Raw genomic sequence first — 22,738 nt, forward strand, 5'->3', positions numbered from 1 at the left:
TGGCTGAAATTTGTATACACGCATATGTCAACTTGGCGCTTGACGCTACTGAACGTGAATGTCTTGATATCAAGTGGAGCTGGTGTTGGCCCAATTCAGTTTGACTCGCCATTTCGTGCTTTTTCGGGAAGCCTGTAAGTTTTTATGCGTTTCAAGCAGAGCTACGTTTCTATCGAGCACATATCGTTCAGTGTCATTTATGACAGTTCGGCACCGATGAAATCGCTTCGTCGTCGCTGAAAGGCAAGTCAAAGACGAATCTCGTCATCATGTCCAGGCTCACTTCAGGCTGGTCGTGAGGCACGAAATGCCCCGCGTTACGTATCATGACCTCTCTGAACTTCTCCACACGTCGTGTATAGCCGTACACACGGCGCTTGGACTCGTTGGGCGACGGCCCGTACGGCGGCCGCCAAATCTTGCGTGGTGCCACAGCGAGAGCCTCCGCACCGCACCAGCGAACTGTAGAGAGGAATTTCGCCGTGGCGGGGTATGGCACTACCAAATCAAGCTGACCGGTGTACACGAGGACCTTGTAGTTTTCCATCAGCACTGGCATGTACGGCTTGGCTGATTTCAGGATGTCGCCTATCATGTGCGTTACGACCTCTGCCCTGTCATTCAGAGCATTTCCGCCCACGTGGAGGGCGCGGCGAACTGACGGCTGCTGCACGAAATTTTCGTACGTACTTCCGGTTTCCGGAGGGTCCTCTAGCAGGAGCACGTTGTAGTAACTTTCGTAGCCGGTAACATTGTTGTAGTACGTTGAAGGGGAATTGTAAATGTCGTTTGGTAGATCGTAGATGAGATCGTTGAGAACAAAAAAGCCCTTAATGTAGAGGTCATTGTTAATGAGACTTAGTATAACGTCTCTCTGTTGGTTGAAGTAACCTGCTTGATTCTCGTCGACAAGGCCCAACTGGTACAAGTGGTCTCCGAAGTCAATCATGTTGGGTGGGTCGGTCACGCCGTTGCCAAATGCGATGCCCTTGAGGTTGATCTTGACTCGAAGTGAGCCATAGCTTTCGTGGATGAAGAAGGCTGTGGCCGGAACGAACTTTCCTGCGAAGAGCATCGTTGTGAGTGTAGTATTAGAAGAGAAAAGCTGAGCTATCAGTAAAGTCTACATAATGTACAATGGAGAGGACATTCTACACAAACAGCATCTTTTTCTGTTACTGTGTAAAGTGCTGAGGCATGCTACGTTGCATCGTCATTATTGCTGTGAGTTATGGCTATGCGTAATGTTTGTACAAACTCTATGTCTTATGTTGAGATATTCGCTAAGTGTTGAGTAAGCCATGCTAGGTGGCCTACTGACTCATGAGTATGGGTAATGCGTGTAGTACAGCTTATGCGTCTTACAGTACGTTACTTTGCAAAGTGACCACTCATGCTACATTGTGTAATGACTATCATCATCAAAATCATCATCAGCTGGAATATACTCACTGCCGGGCGAAGACCTATCCCATTTTCCTTCAATCAACCCAGTCCTGTGCTAGAGGCATCCGCTTCACCCCTGCGAAATTCTTAACCCCATCCACCCATTCATTTTCTTCCGCACCTACTACGCTTTCGTTTCCTTGAAATCATATTGGTTACCCTAAGTGACCATCGGTTATCATCTTCGCACTATAGGTCCTGCTCATGCCAATTTTTGTTTCTTGATATCGACTAGAATATCAATAACTAATTTTTTACTGACCCACTCTACACGCTTCCTATCTCTTAACGTTGCACCTTTCATTTTCCTTTCCATAGCTCTATGCGTTGTATCCAACTGAAGTAGAACCCTTTCGTTCGCCTCCACGTTTCAGCCCCATAGGTGAGTACCGGTAAGATGCTATCGTTACATACTTTCCTTTTAATAAATACCGCTAAGCTGCTAGTCATAATGGGTTAGTACGTTCCAAATGCACTTCATTGCAACCTTACAATTGTTCTCCAGAGTCACTCAGCAAGGCAATGTCATCAGCAAATTGGAAATTACTCAGATATTCTTCATCAACCCTTATGTTTATCTGAGTTTATATCTTAGAATCTGAATACGTCCTCTAAGCAAGCTACAAATATCACTGAGAATATCGTTTCTCCTTGCCTCACATCTTTCTTAATTGAAATTTTATTTCTTACCTATAGATATCTTCCATTACTTTCACGTATGGCTCACCTACACCCTGATCTCGCAAAGCCTGCATGACTGCTGAGGTTTCGCCTGAGTCAAATGCTTTCTAGTAGTAATTGAATGGTCTGCGTAGGGTCTTGCTATATTTCGAGCACTTGTCTACCACCTGAGTGGCAATGACTATCACCAATGATTGTCTGAAGTGAAACTGCGTTACGTTTGATCATTCCTGATCATACATGTCCTCTTACGTTGTGGCACCGCCCACCGCAGTGGTTACATCCGAATTTCATTTCATGGACGATGCCACCGCCGGCTAACCTATCAGTGTCCGGCATGGTGACCTGCAACGGCCATCCTCTAGATAACTTTGATGTATGTTGCCCAAGTTGGCAGGAGCGACATAGAGATACTTGCTTAAATCAAGCCGTAGGAAAGTTCCTGCATTGCCTAGATGTAGCGTGTCTTATTCAAGATGCAAGGGTCTCGTCGGGGTCGATTATCGTATCAAATGTTCAACCCAGTTGCCAGCTGCTGCAAATTCGGCCATGACACGTGGTCTCGTGACGCTGCAAAAGCCGGCGACCATTAAAGGCTCGGCTATTCATCTGCCATCGGGACGTCACAGCACCCGCCGACCAACTAGTGCAAGGTCATGTCACTTGCCAACTATCAGTTTCCAGAGGTATGTTCGCGAGGAGGACCAGACAGACAGACAGACAGACAGACAGACAGACAGACAGACAGACAGACAGACAGACAGACAGACAGACAGACGGACGGACGGACGGACGGACGGACGGACGGACGGACGGACGGACGGACGGACGGACGGACGGACGGATAGATAGACAGATAGACAGACAGAGACAGGCACAGACAGATAGGCGGATAGATAGACAGAGACAGGCACAGACAGATAGGCGGATAGATAGACAGACAGATAGGCAGATAGATAGACAGACAGATAGGCGGATAGATAGACAGACAGATAGGCGGATAGATAGACAGACAGATAGGCGGATAGATAGACAGACAGATAGGCGGATAGATAGACAGACAGATAGGCGGATAGATAGACAGACAGATAGACAGACAGATAGGCGGATAGATAGACAGATAGATAGACAGACAGGCAGACAGATAGGCAGATAGATAGATAGACAGATAGATAGACAGGCAGACAGATAGATAGACAGATAGATAGACAGGCAGACAGATAGATAGACAGATAGACAGACAGATAGACAGACAGACAGATAGACAGACATGTGACAACCATGCCTGCGATCAGGCACGGCCGGTCTCGAGGGAGAGAGCGCTTCTCTTTTCTTACGGCCTCTCCAATGGGGTCTGTTTCAACCGCCCGCCGCGCCTCGGGGGGGTCGCCACCGCCCCACTGCTGCTCCTCCGCTACAGACGTTCACGCGCAAGGGAAACGCGCGCTCGCTTTTAGCTTCGCCCGCATCATTTGCAACTGGCAGGTCCTGACATTTCGCCCCTTATGGTTTATGCAAAGTCCGTCATCAACATCGAACATTTATCGTGTACGAGGAATAAAATACAGTCAACAATCCGCTCACGCACGCGCTCCTTCGTCAGTTCGGCCGTGCACGGTCGAATGAAGCTTCGGGTACACTTCAACATTTTTTACCTCTAAGTTTTGTACAAAAATAAATTTACCAGGCTATGCAATCTGCCTTTGAATGTTTTAAGCAGGTGTAGCACAACCTGACGTGAGTTCTTGGTGAACTGTTGGGTGGAGATGCTGTCAACCGCTACCGTTTTCGTTTAGATCAGAAGAGGCATCGGCAAAAATTCATGGCGCGTCTCAGATTCAGAGTAAATAACAAAAATTTACTCATATAGTAAAAATTTCACTTGTCTAGTGGACTGGGCTGTTCTAGCTTCGTTCAAAACGTATCAGTCGGTTGAAAGACCGAATATGTACATGTAGTCTCGCGACTACTTTTAATCAATGAAATGGGCACAAACAGTTAAGCAGAATCGAAAAGAGCAGCAAACAATAAAGAAATTTTCCTTCAAAGTTACACATTGCACTATATATTCATCAATTCATCAAAATGCGAACTGCGTCTAGAAAATTCAGGCTCAAAATCTTCCTGCACGGCTTGTGCACATAAGGAGTTGGCCTTTCGGTCTTCTCTGTCACTTTCCTGGTATAATTAATTGAGAAGAAGAATTCTGAGAAATTTTTCAAATATCAAAGAAACGGACTTAATAACATAGCTGTTGTCAATTCCTTTCTGGCAACTCAGTGTTGAGTTCTGAAATGCTGACTGAATCAGGATCTTAAGTACTTCGAGAACATTTGTGTGTAGTAGTTGCACGGCAGCTTTTTCGAAAAAAAAAAAAGGTTTGTCCAATAGGGCAACAAGCTCTGGTTTCGGATAATGCAGTCCACTAGAACATTGTCCTCGTAGAAGAGGGTACTACATGGGGCTGCTTCTTTCGCTAGTTTCAAGAAGAATAGCGCAAGCGTCAGACCCGAAGTTGATTAACTAAATGATATATCCAGCGAGGTAAGGTGAACCGGAATATGTGACAATGAAAAATGGGATGGTAGGAGATGCCATCACTTCCTTCCGTGCCTTGATTTTGCTCTCACATGAAACGTTCGTCTTGACAATGTAGTCACGTAGTCATGTGCCGCTAGCTGTTGCGGCCCTCGCATCTGGCATGTCATTCCCTTCCGCACATTAACCTTACTTTCCCGAAGAGAACCCCTCAATGGGTCGCTATATAAGGCTTGAAATGAGTCTTCAGTGAGGGTGTCCTTCTTTAACGCTTTAGAAGTTTCTTGCATACTTTCGATATAGCAGATGAACTCATTTGTAAGTCACTGCATCGAGTATCTCTTTCACCATTTATTGGCCTTTTTTTACCACTTCGAGCACAAGTGGTGTCATGAATATCAACCATTTTTTGTTTTCATATTAAGCATAATACCATGCAAAAAGTTCAGTAAAACAATGTTTATTTGCAAAATTAAAATAATGTTTATAATACCACATATTGCCAAGTATATGAATTCTAATAACACTTAAAACTCAACCCTACAACGTTTACTTTGACTGTTATACTAATACTTTATATCATGGAAGCATTTTGCAATTTACATTACATTTTTATGAAATTATTTTCATCTTCGGTGCTACATGAATGGTTTCGCATCTAGCGCTGAAAGACGGTTTTGCTGTTGCAGACGAGTTGCTGTCATGTTAGCCTTGAAGAAGCTTCGATGTGATCACTGCTCATTCAGTTTTCTTTTTGTTCCCATTCGTGTACAGGCTTGGGGAAAATTCGGATTAAGATGAACAAAAGTAGCTACCGTGCCGCAATGTATGCCATGCTTGTCGAACGTTTGCTGAACGACAGTGTTTTTTATATCCGTTCACGTGTGGTACGTTGACAACATGCCGCTGCAGCATCTACCTTCTGTGCTCTTTAATTTCGGGGCTGCACTCACCACGAAACTCGCGAGCGACAACACGAAACCAGGCAAAAACCACCCGCCGCCGCTGAAGCAGACGCGGAGCGAACGGTGAGCAGGTCGCGCCCCTTGCGGTGGCGGAGAGCGTAGCTCAAGGAGAAAAGTTCCCATTGTTCCCGCAGCGATTGAGAAGGCCGTAAGAAAGAGCGCGCCCTCTCCCTCGAGACCGGCTGTGGATCAGGTCACCGTCTAAGCACCATCCTCCAGAGCCATGATTGGGGCTCCGCCACCTTCGCCCGTTTGGGGACGTATAGTGCTTTCGCATGAATAAAAAGAAAGAAGTAAGATTTCAACTTTTCTTCATCCTGTAACTTGGCTCTGGTATTAGAGCGATAGCGTTGAAAGGTTTATTGGGAGACAACCGCAGAGTCGCTCATAAAGTGGCATCCTAAAGCACCTGCCACACCAATAAAATCAATTACTAGAATTTAACTAAAATTTAATTAAAGCTGCTACTTGCCATGGCTGGCAGGCGGCGACATGGAGACAAAAAATCCGATTCACCTCGCACATTTGATATAAAGCCGTACAAGGACTTGAAAAACGGCATTTGAGATATAACGGGGCTACAGGGCGTTCGCACTGAACCTGAAAATTAACCAAGGGCCGTCGTTAGGTTTTCTTTCCTTCTGAAGATGACCTTGTGTGCATCACCTTGTTCAACGGGGCCATCCATATTAGTCCGGACGTGCAACCATTACGGCGATTTCTAATGGTTAGAAATCCCGATGTCGAACATATGGAGGAAGCAGCGATCGCAACAAAATTCCTCTCCCGGCATTGGCCATCAGTCCCCTAACATGACCTCCATCGGCCCCGGACTGCATGCCGCGAGGTACAGGAAAAATATCATGTGTCACATCGATATCCTAGGCTACGATCCGAGTTTAAATCCCCGCTTTAACACACACACGTATGCTAAACAAGACAAACAATCCTGAGACTCGCTAAAGGAGTGAATAAATCAGAGCTGTGTCACCTCAGGCGGTTACAAACACTGCTCTACAACGGCACAGCTTAATTGCATGCAATTAGCTCAGATGATATTCCAGCTGAATGCACGATATGCGGCCACAATGCAGACATTTGCCATACGGTATAGGATTTCAAAAAAAAAAAAAAAAAAAAAAAAAAAACCGAGCGAAACCGAGCGACTTTAGCCAACGGGGTCCCGGAATGAGGACCCGATCCACCCCACATATAGCCCCTGAACAATTTTTTTGAACTAAACGTATATAATCCTACTGCTGCCCACTCACTTCCACCTTTCCTCGGTGAGAAACTATGCAATATTTGTTTATGATACCCCGATAAAACTATTCCTTTTTCTTTTTTAGTGGTTTTGGTTCACTATGGAAAACTTACTCCAAGAACTTTTAAAAGCGAAACTTTTACTACATCCTTCCTTGCTTTGTCGGCGTTGTTTCATATTTGCGATCATGACGCTGGCAGGCGGTAGCTGGCTGTTGACATGGCCAAACACTAACTGGACGTAGGGTTGCCTTCGCTTTCATATGAGACGGTAATATCAGAATGAGTTTACCCTAGTATTTGAATTCATACTACTCCCAGACCACGCAGGCATGTTCATACGGCTTGGTTAAAGCGGAGATTTACACGTGGGTCGTAGCCAAGGCTATCAATGTGACACATGATGCTTTTCCTGTTGCGAGAAGACGACGAGAGCCTTACTTACACGAGAAAACAAAGTTGACGCTATGAATTTGCAGGAAGCCATGTGCACCTCTTAAAACACTGAGAACGTCATCTTTCGCGTTAAGTATAAATAAGTCTGCCCTTTTTTCGCCCAGTTGTGCAATACCTACCAAATCATGCGATATGGTAATTAGCGCAGGAAGGCACAACGGAATGCAATAAAAGTGGGGGAGGGGGGGACGTAGGCTGCCCATTCGAGAGTATGATGCGACAGCTGTGATGACACGCGTCGGATCTAAAGATGCCGATCCCCTTTCGCGTACATAAAATTTGTTGCTCGCGTAATCACAAATCTCTTCATCTGTGCCTCTATCAGCACGAAATCAAAAGTCCCCACGTTATATGAAATACCAGTCAAGAAAGATATAAAGCGGCACTTCAACCAAACAGGACGCATCTACAGTCTTTGTCAAATGTATAGAGCCCAAAGGGTCTACTTCTGAGCCACTTCGTGCAGCTTGCAATGCATTTCCAGTGTTCACAATCTCTTGATGGTAAGATGGTTTTTGTACTACCCTCTTCGATGGGTGGTACCTCAATTCATACAAAATCAGAGCCATGACAAAGGGTGTACCTGCGGGGCGTAGAGGCAGCTTAGGGTCCCGGAGTTTTCGAGTTTCATTTCACCCTCACATCTCACAGGCAAACACGCGTCGGATGCGCCTTCCAACGCAGCCATTTCATATGGTCTCATGAGGTCAGGTCACACAGCCCGATAATCAGTCAGCCCTCCCTCCCTCCCTCCCTCCCTCCCTCCCTCCCTCCCTCCCTCCCTCCCTCCCTCCCTCCCTCCTTTTCTTCAAATAATTTTCTTGAAGCTAATTATGAACCACAGTGTCGGGCACTGCCGATCTGCGATTTTATTGCAGACCACGTGCTTGTCACCGCCCACACATTATGGTTCGCATATGAACTCATGCTCCTTACGAAGCGAACGGGATGCTGTGCCGCTGCACATCCATGACAGGACGGGACGAGCGCTCGTGCCGTCCTGTTTCCTCTTCTCTCGTGACCATCTTTTTTGCGCACATACCTTCCCATCGTCATGAACCAACTCGCCCAACAACGTATCCTGCTAAACTACATTTATTCTACATCGGACTCTTCATTCGGTGTTTACGCTTAAGTATGCCAAGTACCAGCGCTCATTGCCGGTATTCTAAATACCTCCTGCCTTGCAAGACCTTTAGGTTTCTACCTGAAGAAAGTTTTCATCTCTGACGATATTAATGCCTTGGTTGGCCTCTTGAGACATTCACTTGGCCATGCTAAGCACGTGTGCAAAACCCTATGCTCAAAATTATGGCATCAGGTGGCATCAGCACTCGAAGCTGTGCTTCGAGTGCTGATCTGTTTTTCTGTTCTTGTTCTTCTTGAGGCCACGCGAAGCGTGGCCTCAAGAAGAACAACACACAGCAGAATAACCAGGTATGCCTTGGAGGAGCCGAAGTTTCGGAGAACGTAGCGTCACTGTTGCAGAAAGGCCCCAAATTCAGCTTGGAACCGACTGGGAGCCTCATCAATAACTAGTCACAAACCACCTGATATCAAGGAAAGCAGGATCAGAAGGCCAGAAAAGGTGCCTTCTGGATGGCGTGGACAGCCTCGTAAGGTCAGTTAACAGGACTGCTACTAAAAAGGCCCAAAAGACAGCGTCTATGCCTTCTTTAGACGTAACGATCTCCAACTAGTCGAAGCTTGCAAGGAAGGTGGCTTTGGCGTTCTGCCTTCAGGACCCTTCGACAAAAAAGCAACAGCGGCTGTGTTTAAGAAATTCAAACGAGTGCCTGTCAACGATAAGCTGTCACGCGCAATCAGCAGCAGTAGCAAAGAAGCCCTGTCTTTGCCGCTAAAACGCACACGACTGCAGTGCGTTTCAGAGCAATCGTAAGTGAAAGAGGTACGTGGCAACACGAAATCAGTCTATACCTACAGAAGCACCTAAAATGTTAAACATCTAGGACCCCTTTGCGAAAAATAACTCCGAAGGAGTTATTTCGCTCCTGCAGACCAATGAGACCATTTGGTTAGGGTTCTCAGTTGATAGAGAAGATTTATACTGTGCTATACCACATCAGCCAGTTTTTGAATCTGTGCGTAGATGTATTGAAGCTAACGGTGTAGTTAGCTTTAAATGAAGCTAACGGTGTAGTTAGCTTTAAAAACTCAGCAAGCATCTCGGTTGACATTTTCATAGCTATTTTGGAACATTACAATTCAAATTTTATGCAGAACAATTTACATTCGAAAACCAGACTCTTCTGTAAGGACATAGTGTGGCATAGGGTCGAGCGTAGCACGAGTTTTAAGCAGCATAATTTTGGGCAGTACTGACCGCACCTTATCTGGTGACTAAACCATGATGACGTAGTCCATGCTTCTAGATACGTTGATGACTTTCTTGTGTTGTTGAAGAAAAAAAGGTATTGTGCTTATGACGATGCTATTGCTGACATTTTACTTTGTTTCTAAAGTAGTGCTTTAAAGTTTGCCCTTTACCCATGAGCACCCTGTCAATAATACTCTGCAGTTTTTAGATCTTAATCTAACCTTTCATCATGGACACGTTTGCTGGCGTATCTGTCTCCGCTCAAATAACCAACTCTTGTCCTATGAGTTCACCCATTCGAAAACCGTTAAAAGGGCTATCGCTAAACAGATTATTGCAAATGCCCTTGGGAAATCCTGCTTATGCCATGCAATCAAGCTTCGAAGGTTGAGGGAAGCTGACTTCACTGACGATTTCTTGAAGACAGTTGTTTAAACGATAGTTAAGAAGTTAAAGGCACCTCCTGAACAAAATGCCGACACAGATAACGTTACTAACAAACCAGTCGTGGTTCCTTAGGTCCACAAGGCTGTTCGCAACCTGTAGAAAGTAGGGAATTAACACTGTGTCCGGCTGGTGTTTTCAACGCCTTGTAAGCTCAGCCGCCTATGTGCCCTAATCCGCCGAAATTCCACCAAGAAGAAACGCAATGGCTGGAGTATAAAACAAAATCTTCTATGTGGACTGGCAAATGGGCTTAGTAGATCAGATTCCTCTATCACGTGGTAAGATATATGTTGGGCAGACTGGCCGCTGTATCAGTATCCGCTCAGCTGAACATAAAGGGTCAATTTGGGGACTAGAGCAACGTCACCTGCCAAAACATTGCCTGGTACACAAATGCAAGCGTTACTAAAAGAAACGATGGTCCTTTGGCGATAAAAAAAAACAAAATAACTTTTTAAAGCCTATTACGTCATTAAAAGAGGTAAAGACTGTATCAGTGCTATGTCAGTCAAACTTTACGTTAGTGAGAAGCGTTTTCTCGAAGACACCCTACCATGACTTGCCCCCCTCCCCCCCCCCCCCCTCCTCACCCCTCGCCCCCTACTTGTGTTTATTATAATTTTTTTCGACATATGCTTTTAATCAGTTTTGAGCCTGCACTGCCAAACTATGTAAGCCTGCATCCCTTCCGAATAAACATAAATTGAAGTTTGCGCTCGTCCCATTTTGTGTCCTCTTCTCTCGTGATCGTCTTTTTTTCCGCACATACCTTCCTATCGTCATGAACCAACTCGCCCAACAACATATGCTGCGTCTTGTCAAATCAGAAAGGCTCCGGCGTGAGCTCTTTGCTGTTTTAGTCAGTGTTGTGGATGGACGGACGGACGGACGGATGGATGGATGGATGGATGGATGGATGGATGGAATATAGGAGCGTCCCCTTTGAAACGAGGTGGTAACAGTAGCTATCATGCAAAAACACAGCCAACATCAGAACCAAGGTCCTACGTTGTACAAACCGACAGAGGACAAGCAAGACGTACAGCAAGACACCTGCAACCGTTGCAGGACACGAGCACCACAAGAAGTGGACGTGTTTGTAAGCGACGAGAACGCCTAGACCTGTGAGATCAAACCTTTCAAGAAAGGGGGGTGTTGTGGGCGCCACTGGCGACAGCGCCCCAAGCGGCAAGCTAACCAGGCGGACCGCCGGGAGACCCCGGTATGGGCGACCACGCCAAGGAGAACGAAAACGGGCGGCATTACCTGATGTATAAATAAACAGTTTTGCTTGTTATACCGGCTACGTCTACCACAGTCGGAGGCCAGCTTGCATTAATTTTGCTTGACGCGGAGGCAGAACAATTTATCTTTTGTTTTACTGCAGAAATAATACTTTAGATAAAAGGGTCTACGGTCCATCATAGCAGACGGCTGTCGCCTACAAAGTCGATTTTTAATACTGTTGTCTCCGTAGCCTTCCATTTCCTGATCAACTCATATTCAGCTTTTCAAAGCTTGAATAGTCAATTTCTTCACATGAATCTGGTGAGTGTTTTTGAGTGCTATAAGGTTTCAGCATGAGGTGCCCAAATCTTAGCCGACCTGAAATGAATGAATTGTCAACGATGACTTCGATTACCGCAAAAAATTTCGAAGGCCAGTTCTCTTTCTTCTATTTTGTAACTTGGCAGGTGGATTTCTCTAGTTTGCTTTATGCTTTTTGCGGCTCAGGCACCTCTTGTGATTTACTCCTGTAATGCTATAACCTCTGCAAGCCTTCTATTGCCGCATCTTCCAGTGTGCCACAGGCAGCGTTCAATGCACTTTGAAGTGAACTCCCGAAAAAAGTTTCATTCTGCCAATAAAGTATGGTTCCTCTCATGATAAAAGAACTTCAAGGACTTATTTTTCGTCCTTTATTTTCATCAGTCTGCTTCAGAAAAAAAATTGTTTTTCCCCATTAGACCTTTTTTCGCTGAGTACGTGAAGGGCTTCGAGATATGAACATAGTGACCTGTAAAATGGTTTAAAGCAGGGCAAAGTAGCCTTCTCCGCAGCCTTCTTAATATGTCGACTAATGAATTATACAAAGTGGTTTCAGATTGAATATATTAGGCGGCGACACGTACGTGTTCTGCAGCGAAGTCACAGATCGACAGTGCCTGCCGCTCGATTGGTTTATGGTCTTAAAAAAAATTATTTCTCTAATTAAGCAAAACTTGCTCGCATAAAATCTTCTTGATTAAAAGCTAAAATGTTGATGTGTAAAATGAGTCATTTCATGTATTTTAGGTCTTAAATCACAATGAAGACCTGCATATCAAGACAAATTTCATTTTTTGCTAAGTTTGGAACGCATTATTCTGAACGCCGCTTTGTTCAACAAGTTTAATTTTCTTAAACATTACTTATAGCAACTTGTTTAAGCGTAAGGAGGAGGAGGATAAACATTTATTAGCTTAAAGCGTAAAAAATTGTTTAGGCTGAACAGTTCACGAGATTAATGTATCTTTAGTCACTCAAGAAAATGCTAAAAATTCTCATAGTTTCTATCACAAATGATTTAATTTTTTCCTTATATAATAATAATAATGATAATAATTGGTTTGCAGGAAAGGAAAAGGCTCAGTATGATCACATTTTCTTGTGGACACTTGACCCGCACCGTAATGGAAGGGAGGAAGGTCGAAGTGAAAGAGGAAAGAAATAGGTGTCGTAGTGGAGGGCTACAGAGTAATTTTGACCACCTGGGGATTATTATCTTTAACATGCACTGACATCACACAGCACACGGACGCCTCTCCGTTTCGTCTCCATTGAAACGCAGCCACCGGCGGTCGAGATCGAACTCGGGTACGCCGGCACATTGGTCGGGCATCTTAACCACTGCGCCACCGTGGCGGGCCAAATTTTGCTTCTTTGCATGCCCCGCCGGGGTGGTGCAGTGGTAAGACGCCCGACTACTGTGCCGGAGTACCTGGGTTCGAACCCGACCTCGGCGGTTGCGTTTCGATGGGGGCGAAACGAAGAAGCGTCCGTGTGCTGTGCGATGTCGGCGCACGTTAAAGATCCCCAGGTGGTCGAAATTACTCCGCAGCCCTCCACTACTGCTCCTCTTTCTCTCTTTCCACTTTCGCTCCCGCCTTCCTCCTTTCCCTTACGGCGTGGTTGAGCTGTCCACAGCAAACAAGTGAGACAGTTACCGCGCCTTTCCTTTCCTATAAATCAATCTTTGCTTCTTTGCAGAGACTTAAGCGCTCACATTAGCATTTTTTTTTTGAATGCCTATTTCGACACAAGGCATTTCGCACAATTGCAAACACTCCCAATTTTTTTCAGATGCATATGCGATGGTCGCCTATGATGTTGGTACGTTTCTCATGGAGTGACTATGTTACAAATAAATGACTATTCTGTCCACATAACATATCTAAAATTTCTGGATGCCCGTAAGTTAAACAGTACAGATTAGCCTACCTGAACATTAGTTGGCCCGTTTCGCAAAGAGTCCTCGCATTGCATATAGGTTGCGTTTTGTTGTCTCAAACTGCTTAACATAGACTGACTATACTGACTAACATAACATACTATACGTCATGGAACAAATATTCCCGACATACTGCGAGATACAAGAGCAGAACTCACCTCCGAATGACTCGCCCGTGACGTAGAAATCTCTATCGGCATATTCAGAGAACAGAGTGAAGAACTGTTGCAGGAACTCGACCATGTCCCGGCCCAGTTCATTAAGGTTGCTGGCGTAACCCTGCTCTGAGCGTGTGAAGCTGTAACCGGAGCCCACCGGCTCGTCAACGTAGATCATCGAGAACCGCTGGACCCACGTCGCAGAGCGTCGTACAGCCAGCGGCGGGTCGGTGTCGGTTAGAGCGTACGGACCGTGTTCGGCGAAGGCTCCCAAGAGAGACGACGTTCCCGGACCTCCCTGCAGCCAAGCCAGCACAGGAGCCTCGTCTTCCCGCTCCTGCGATGGCACCGAGATGCCAATGAAGATATGTACAGCCACTGCGTTACTTATTAAATCTTTGTAATGAAGCTCTTCGCAAAACGCCCGCCAATTCAAGTGCAGCTCTTCTTCATGGCCCAAAGATGAGAGTGCATTGCAGCAAGAAAGAAAATTAATGAAAACTGCAGTGCCCTTACAGCAGTGCAGAAATGCAGACGCCTTCTGAAGCTTAGTTACACCAATGATTGTATTTGACGCTCTGAAAATAGACACACATATCAAAGAAAACGGAGAACCGTCATGGTAAATGCAAGAACTACGTACGGTTTTTGTATCCACAGCTTCGTCGGCATGGTCGCGGTGCAGCGCACAAGGTATTCACTATTCACACCTGCTGCTTTGATATTGACGCACTTAAGCCGATGTCAGTGGTCAAATATTTATATAGTGCTAATAAAAAGGATAGGTACCGGTCTTTCAACAAGCTATCGGAGAGCAGGACGACTACATGCGCAGTCACAGGAAACGCCTACCTTCATTAGCCTGTGTGCCATTAGACAACTTTCCTCCCTTTCCTTACTGCGCGGTTCAGGTGTCCACAGAGCAAGTGTGACAGATACTGCGCCTTTCCCTTCCTGTGAACCAATTATATATTACACATCGTTATGTGGTGGCGGTAGTGGTTATTTTATTTATATACAAAAGAAAGGAAAAGATGTTTGCCAGTCCCGGTATCTGCTATCTGATATCTGAAGTACCTGAACTGGGGCGGCGGAAATAAAGGGATAACGAGGAAGGGGCAGAGGAAATCAGAGGTGAGCGATAGGGAGAAAGGAAAGGGTAGGTAAAAATAAAAAAGAAATATATACACTATAGAACAATATAAGTATTTTGCTTGATGCTCATCTGATAATCAAACTACTGTGTACTGTTCTATAGTGTATATATTCACGTCGATAACTGAGCAACTGTTGCTATTCGAACCACGTGCGGCCCAACGCTGCGGTTTCATCAAGATCAGCATGTTGGAACAAAGAAAGAACGTGGAATTCTGCGAGCTTATGGGAAAATCTGCCACTGATGAGTCTGGCATGATACCGGCAGTTTACAACAATACTGCTATGAGCCAAGGTGTTTTGAGTGGCACAAGAGCGGCACAACTTCACTGGGAAAGGACAGGAGATCAGGAAGACCAACAAGCACAACCCTGGAAAACGTCAGCCTTATTAGCCAACACGTTCACGATGATCGTAGGAGAACAAACTACAACATGCGTTGCCATCATTGTCGACGTGTCATACGGAACAGTCCGTGCAATGTTCACGCGTGGTTGGAGCACGCGCCTTGCTGCCAAGTTCGTACTCGGGCTGTCCACTTTGGCGCAGAAAAACACCGCGGGCCTAATACTGCCAAGAGCTCCATCATCGTGCCGTTGGTGAATCGTTCTTTATGCTGGGGATTATCAATGGTATGAAACGAGTTTGAGGGTACGGCCCTGAGACGAAGCAAAAGTCTTCATAGTGGTAGAGTCCCTGATCTCATCGACCGAAGATGATAGTGCTGGCCCGCAATCACTATGACACACTGCCAGGGAGCACATTTCGCGAAAGGACTGGGTTCGTGGTTGGCGAAAAGGTGGATGCTGCACTACAGCAATGGACATTGTGAATAAGCACACTGAGCAGCTGAGTTCATCGACCGCGACAATAGCATCGCACTTTAGCACCCAACCTATAACCTATTTGCCAAACTCGGCTCCTTCCGATTTCCCCCTCTTTCAAGAGATGAAGATTCAGTGCAAATGTTATACTTTTGACACTATTGCGGCGAGATATCGCGAATTGCGGAAGCTGCCTAAGGAGAAGCTACGGCGTCTTTTCTTTTTTTTTTTTTACCCTTCGGAGTTAATGGCTGTTTTGTGTTTCGAAAGTACCTCCTTTGTCGTGTGCAACGCAAAATTTAAAAATGAAAGGAAGCCTAGAAATAATCTTAAATGAACGAGAAACTCGGAGCCGAAACTGCGAAACCAAAGCTGTAGAGGCTCAGGAGTGACATGCACTGTGGCGTGATGGTTTGGTTCGCCAAGCGGCGAAGCTTTGGACAGCCTCGGATGTCAGAACTACCCGGAACCGCACTCCGCGCTTTTGTCAACATGTCTGAAAGATCAGAAAGCTGATTTCCAGATACCAGCGACTAGTGAGGAAGCAATTAATTGAAAAGTTCGCGACACGAGGAGTCGCTCATCATGTACGACACAACGCTGCATTAGCCAGTGGAGTCGCATGACAGGCCACATAGTCTTGAAGATACGGCTCAGAGACGACCTGTTAGAACTCTAAGTATACACTCAAGTTATTTACTACGCACATATTTTTTATTCGCTCTCAGGAACCAACTTAAAGTGGTTCTGCCGCTCACTGCTGTTACTGGTATACCTTCAAATTTTTAATTTCGCAGCTGCGCTTTTTTTACAGGTTACATAGCTAGCTGTTAAGGATAAGGAGGGAAGAGAGACAACATCAGAAATATATGAAGAAAAAAGCAAATATACAAGTATATTGCTTAACACGAAATACATAAAATAAACTTTTGGCTTGAATAAAGGACATCGTCTTAAAACAAGCTGAATTTGTATCCCGATTTTTTGTAATACTTATACAAATATTTGTTTGGGCGATACAACTGGCACGAAATCATTAACGCAATTGAAAGCATTCGCAGGTGGAAGAATGGCAAAAAGTTCAGTCATGTACGGCTGAATTAGTCGTACTTCATACATAGCAGACGCAGAGGAGCGGTTGCGATACGTTGCAGTTTTTCGATTTCTCAGGCTGGTATGCATCGATAAAGGGTTGCAGATTTTAATCGAATGGCTATTGGCCTCGAGATCGAGCAAAGTCGCCACCTTGCCGTTCAGCGGCGAAACCTACTCAGTGTGGATGCGTTTTCGCGTCGCGTGCCAGCCCGCAGCGATTTACGCGCGCTCATGCGGCGTTTAGAGGAGTGTTTTGTTTGTTTCATAGTTACTGTGCGCTTTTGCTTACCTATATGCCTCTTGCAAAATGAATATGAACAGGCTATTACCCCACGCTCCATAAAAAAAAAAATACTTGTCCGTATCGAGTATGTCATGCTGGATAAGGACATCATCCGTCGCGGTCTTCGGCGCTTGAGATCCTTTGACATGCAATGTCTCAAACGAAGTGGTACTGTCGTTAGCGCCGTATCAAAGCAAAACAGGTCGCTGCCGTCAATAAAAGGTAATGCGAACGCTCAGAAATCGCATATTCCCGTTTCTGTTTGGAATACCGCAGATACTGAAACATATGCCACCGCAGACTGCTTCATAGCAGAATGCAGTTTGAACAGGCCACTCTATGCCTGCTATGCCGTTTGTATGCATGATAGAGTTGTGTGAGTACTTTTTTTTTTTTTTTTTTTTTTGCTTTTAAGCCTCTGTCGCGGTGTCTCAATGGTAAGGGCGCTCGACTGCTGATTTCGAGAACGGAGGATTCAATCACATCCGTTTCGAAAAGCGTTGCTCTGCTGTGGGATTTGACTGCACAATAAACAATCCCACGTGGTAAATCTGGTGTTAATAATGAAAAAAAAAAAGACACTAAAACCAGCCTCTGCAATCATCCGTCATAGCCGATGCCGCTTTCATGCGTTAAACCCGGGCCAATATGCATTTCTTTTCTTTTGTTGTTGAAGGCTTCTGTGCATTCGTAAAAGCTTTATTCAGCACATTTTGCTTTAGAGAAATGCTCGAATGTTTGGGAAACAGATTCCCTGCTCCTAATTGTTACCCGAAATATTACATAATACACATAGATCAATGTACTTTACTGGCAGCCTATTATAATCATTATAATCCCTCTTCGTCCAAGTGCTGTCTTCCGACAAAACTCGTCATTTTTGACAAGGGGAGTAAAACAGCTTCATGCGGGCTTTAATATCAGTGTTTAGTTCGGGAATAAATACATTTTATAGTCGCATGATAAGATGACCTCCATTTCTTTCGGAATAATTTTATATCCGGCATCTGTTTTGGAAGCAACCCTAATATTTTACTTCGCATAAGATTTAGTCGTTTCTAAATAATTAGTGATAAAGAAATTTTCAGCCTGTAAAATTGCTTCCCAGAACATGACAGTGCCCATGCAGTTTATAACGATGTCATCGAAGCGAGTAATTCGTAGCTTGCACTTTAACGTTACTGAAAATTAATCGCTGATTATTGTAAATTCTGTCAAGTGTGTAAAAGTTCTCTCATAGGGTGAAATTTATTTGCATTGCAAAACAAAATAATTACACTACTAATTTACCGTTATATATTAACATCATACACATATAAGAAATCCCTTATACTTTCCTCGGTTTCAGGAAATCATTTACAGTTAGTGGCGCATGCATTAATGCACTATCACATTCTATGACAGTGGCCGCAAAAAGCATCTCGGCAAATTCAACCCACTCAGCGCAGTACACGTGAACAATCAGCTTTCCTGTGCGGCGAGGTTTCCTGTATAGTGTCGGCGTGATCTCTGTTTTGGGGAATACTTGTGCGTGGTTGTCTGGGCCAGAGTTGATGTGCACTCAGTCTAAAGCAACTCTCCATGCAGTGCGCTGCCAATGCTACATTTAACCTGCTTAATCCTCGAGTCAAGTACGATATAGTGAAACAGGCTGCCTCGATTCAATCTAAATTACTGCAGGTCAGAGCACGAACCTCGTATTTGCGTGGACTTGACACTAAATTCGCCGGTCTCACTCGCATGAGACGTGCAAACTGTTAATAAGAACAAAGCTGTCATTAGGCAGGCCCAAGCATTAGGCGCGTGAGCGTGGTACAGCGCAAGAAACGTGCAAAGTAAATCTAGAAGACTGGTGGTTGCGTGCTTTGTTTTCCTAAAATCCGCTCTTCTTCTGCTGCATTGGCGAAATCCTTGAATTTGAACTGCGAGGATTCCACAGTTTAGCTGGGAGAAGCATTCTACATCGCGCCTCTAATTGTGCGACACGCTCTATTTCTGCTTGATATCGTTGCCTTCCCTGTCGCAATAAGTATTTTAATTGCCAGTTGAAGCATGTGATTGTCTTTTGTATACTCTCCCGTCTGTAGCGATGTTCCTTTCTTAATTCAGATAGGTACTCGCTTATAATAATGAAAATCGGGATGCACCTTCGAGCAATTTTACGAAGAAAATCCTCTTGCTATTGCACAGCCTATTCGCCGTTACTCAAATTTTTCTCGACCACGATTTCTCCTTCATCTGCGCTATTTTTGTACTCGTTTAGGGGCTGAAAAAAAAGTGAAAATCTATTGCGCAGCGATTTCTAAACCTAATTTCAATCGAGAAATGTACCATTTACTCATTCATAAAAGGATCACAACCGCCTGATTTAGTAGTAAACCGGCATGGTAGATGACGTGGATGGAGAATTTTTAACCGCCACGTTTTCTTTTTCCTTTGTCTCAGGTGATGCCTTTGGATACAATTACGTTGCAAGCAATGCCTGACAAGAATTTGGGAGGCAAAAACCGAGACGTAAGAATGTTGCCGCGCAGAAAAAAATGAGATGTTTCGGGAGACATTACTGTGAAAGAAACGAAAAGGCAGTACGACACTTCAAGCTCACTAATTTTTGTGTGCAGCTTCTTCGTCCTGATCGTGATCGTCATTAAACGCGAATGTATCTCTCCGCGGTTTTGTAAACAGCAACCTCCGGCTTTTCGACCGCGAAACACAACAGCGTTACGACGACAACCAGGCCCCGAAATTAGTTGGCAAGTTTTTGAGCCACCGGAAGAACACAGCACTGCCGAAGAGGTGCCACGTTTTGGCTACGTGGAACTGAGTTGCTGCCACGCTGCCTCTGTGGTGTGCCTGCTGAACTGCCATGCCGTTCATCTTGTCTTTGTACTCGGCCAATGGTCCTGACGTGCGTCGTCTCACGAGGATGACCTTCATGATTGTGATTTTTGTGATAACTCTTCGCTTCTTGGAAATGCACGATAAAACTGCCATGTGCCCAGCACGGTACTAGCTCTGGCGCCTGGCTATTGTACCATAGACTTCCTCTCCTGCTCCTCAATCATGCGTGCGCTAAACCTCTCTGTGTATGTGCGTTATTAGGACAGTTACTGGCGTGACTTGTAAGCGAAATTAACTCCATGGAGCTTGATCCCTGACAAGATGTCGGACGTTTCTACGGACTTGTCTCTAAATTTGTGGACCAGTTGGGCTGTGCTCGGGTGATGGCTGTACCTACCATGTGAATCAATCGACGTGCACGATTCTGCTCACCAGTGAAGGGAAGAACCAGAAGAAGAGGTTACTGTCGAAGGTCTTGTTCACGGTGATGTACCCCGAGTAGCTTTCCACCTGCTCCAGCGTGCTGTTTCCAATGTGACCCGTCCTGCTGATGTTTCGCGCTTCGGCCAGTCGCCCAGCTTCGATCAGGGGCGTCAAATAGAGCGCTTCGCCTGGCTCTTCTCCACCACTGTAGCTGGCCCCATCACTGGCCAGCACAGTCCGCCACAGTTGCAAAAGCAACGGCAGCAGCGTAGGTGCAGCGGACTCAAATAGAGCCTTCATTGTAGGTTCTTTTGGTATATCTGCGAAGTAAAACGTAATTTTCATCACAATGAATTCCTGCATGCCAGAGTTTTCTGCCTGCTTTACAAAGAAATGCACCTGCAGTAAGCAACTATCTATCCTGCCACTCCTATTGATAGTGGAACACCTCTTCCGCGAGAATGTGTTTTTTTTTTAAGGAATAGCAGCGTGGAGACGAAGGACAAGGAAGAAGACAACACCTGCGCTGTGTGAGAATGTGTTTGCGCATTGTAGAGAGTTGAAGCAAACTATAGAGCGCAGCGAATATCTTCTGTTGGCACCTCCAGACGTGGCGCACATGTGGGTAGTGGCCTTGAAAGGTGGGACCTGGATGCTCCATTTCGCAGTATGACGAGTAATTCAAACAATAGCATAACGCCAGACGAGCGCCAGATTTTCGCAATAGTTACTGTACCGCTAGACAGAATTCAGTTGGCACAATTATCGTACCTGAAAGTAGGGTGCCTTATTCCACTGTACCCGTGCGCTCGGTTCAGGACTCTGCCTTGCTGGAGTTGTCGTGTTTTTTTTTTTTTTTTTTTTTTATACCGCAATAAGCGATAATATGGGCATGCTCAACATGTTTGGGATTGTGCTTCTTGAACAAAACATTTTTTTGCAAATATACAATTTCTAATGACCTAATGATTGTGCAACGCAACGCTATTAAGTCTAGTAGAAGCGTCAAATATTTCGCAGATAACTGCGATTGCATACTTCAGTTTTCTAAACTTTTTATACCTTTTTGTTCAGTTAGTTTAGGACGATGAAACAAGAGCTTTGTTCAGCACATAGATCAGAAAATGTTTGCACAAAATTGATAGCGTTACTACATTATGAAATAGCGGCTGACATTGCGAAAGCGAATATATTCTGTTCGGTTTGCGTTTATCACTAGCTATAACTGTCATAACCATGTCGGGCCTTGTCGTGAAATAGTAATACCAGATAAGACAGGTGTACTAACGAAGAGGAGGTTACCTCTTCCAGTAATTAACTGCGTGCAACTAGTTACACGTATTAAAACTTAGGCATGCCAGCAAAATCAACTGTGGGAGCAAAAATCCACAATGCTGTGAGAAGCAAGTCTACATATAGTTTATTTTTTTTTTTTTACATGGCTACAAGGTTATTGTTAGATCAAGAGGGAAACACCATCTTGGTCTTCCTGATCAGAAACATGCACATCTCAATTACAGTTAAGATTATCATAAAACATTAACCTCTTTTAAACCTCACTGTCGATTAATGCTTATACTATACCATGCACCTGCAACGCGTTTGACTGTGGGAAAATATTTAGAAAGTACAGTGGGAAAATACGGGGTGCAAAACAAGGCTAGAGGCAAAATAGCGTAGTTTGCTTAGATTATACAAAATAGCTTTATTGGCAATGTTTGTTGGTCAGACCCAGTCGAAAAAAAGAACTACAGAACTGTGTCAAAAATACGACAAAATATCCTGTAGTTCTGTCGTAACCATCAGATTATTCTTTAGTTCTGTAGTACTTTTCTGTAGTTTTGTAGTTTTCCTGTAGTATATTTCTGTTCTCTGCAGTTCTGTGGCACTTTTCTGTTGTAACTACAGAAATTTCTGATGTTACTACAGAGTGTTCTGTTGTCACAACAGGTTTCCCGTCAAAAACCGCGCAGAAATTCTGTCGTAACATCAGAACATTTTCCGTAGTTTTTTCCGACTGGGGAGACGGGGTGAAGCGTGAATTTCCTGCAAGGTGCAGTTAAAGGCTACATACCGTTTCTGGGAAGCCGTCTATTCGCCCAGTTGAACATGTCCGGAAGGTATTGCAGATGACACAAACAGGTCAGGTGAGGGGCCAAAATGTCTAACAGCGACGTCTAATTTCATATGCGTTGCGATATAGTTGGCAACGTTAGGGAAAAAGGTAAGGGGGAAATTACTTGCCACACTGTAAGGACAACGAGACCGAACGAGAGGGCAAAATGTTTTTTAACCCAAATCTGGCGCTCTCAGTGCATTCCAAAATGGGAAACGG

The 22,738-nt window shown here is 44.8% G+C and overlaps 1 protein-coding gene across 1 annotated transcript; it reads right to left on the minus strand.

Moving 5' to 3' along the window:
- Window positions 1-9: 9 nt before the first annotated feature.
- Window positions 10-20,709, minus strand: LOC146186194 (venom serine carboxypeptidase-like). The gene is made up of 3 exons (XM_084605638.1): window positions 20,413-20,709; window positions 13,783-14,119; window positions 10-1,062 (listed from the first exon to the last, which is right to left on the minus strand). The coding sequence occupies exons 1-3, from the start codon at window positions 20,701-20,703 to the stop codon at window positions 194-196; spliced, it is 1,497 nt and encodes a 498-aa protein (XP_084461764.1). The 5' UTR covers window positions 20,704-20,709; the 3' UTR covers window positions 10-193.
- Between the last annotated feature and the right edge of the window lie 2,029 nt (window positions 20,710-22,738).

Source organism: Amblyomma maculatum, chromosome 6 (genome assembly GCF_055883805.1).
Source record: "Amblyomma maculatum isolate TAMU_Amacu chromosome 6, ASM5588380v1, whole genome shotgun sequence".
Taxonomy (NCBI): Eukaryota; Metazoa; Arthropoda; class Arachnida; order Ixodida; family Ixodidae; genus Amblyomma; species Amblyomma maculatum.

Bases quoted from the DNA above. Each gene is read 5' to 3' on its own strand.
- LOC146186194 (XM_084605638.1), bottom strand. From the start codon at position 20,703: ATGAAGGCTCTATTTGAGTCCGCTGCACCTACGCTGCTGCCGTTGCTT. The intron at 14,120-20,412 runs GTGAGCAGAATC...GTGCCATCGCAG, and splicing joins TCTGGTTCTTCCCTTCACTG to GAGCGGGAAGACGAGGCTCC. The intron at 1,063-13,782 runs GTGAGTTCTGCT...TGCTCTTCGCAG, and splicing joins CACGGGCGAGTCATTCGGAG to GAAAGTTCGTTCCGGCCACA.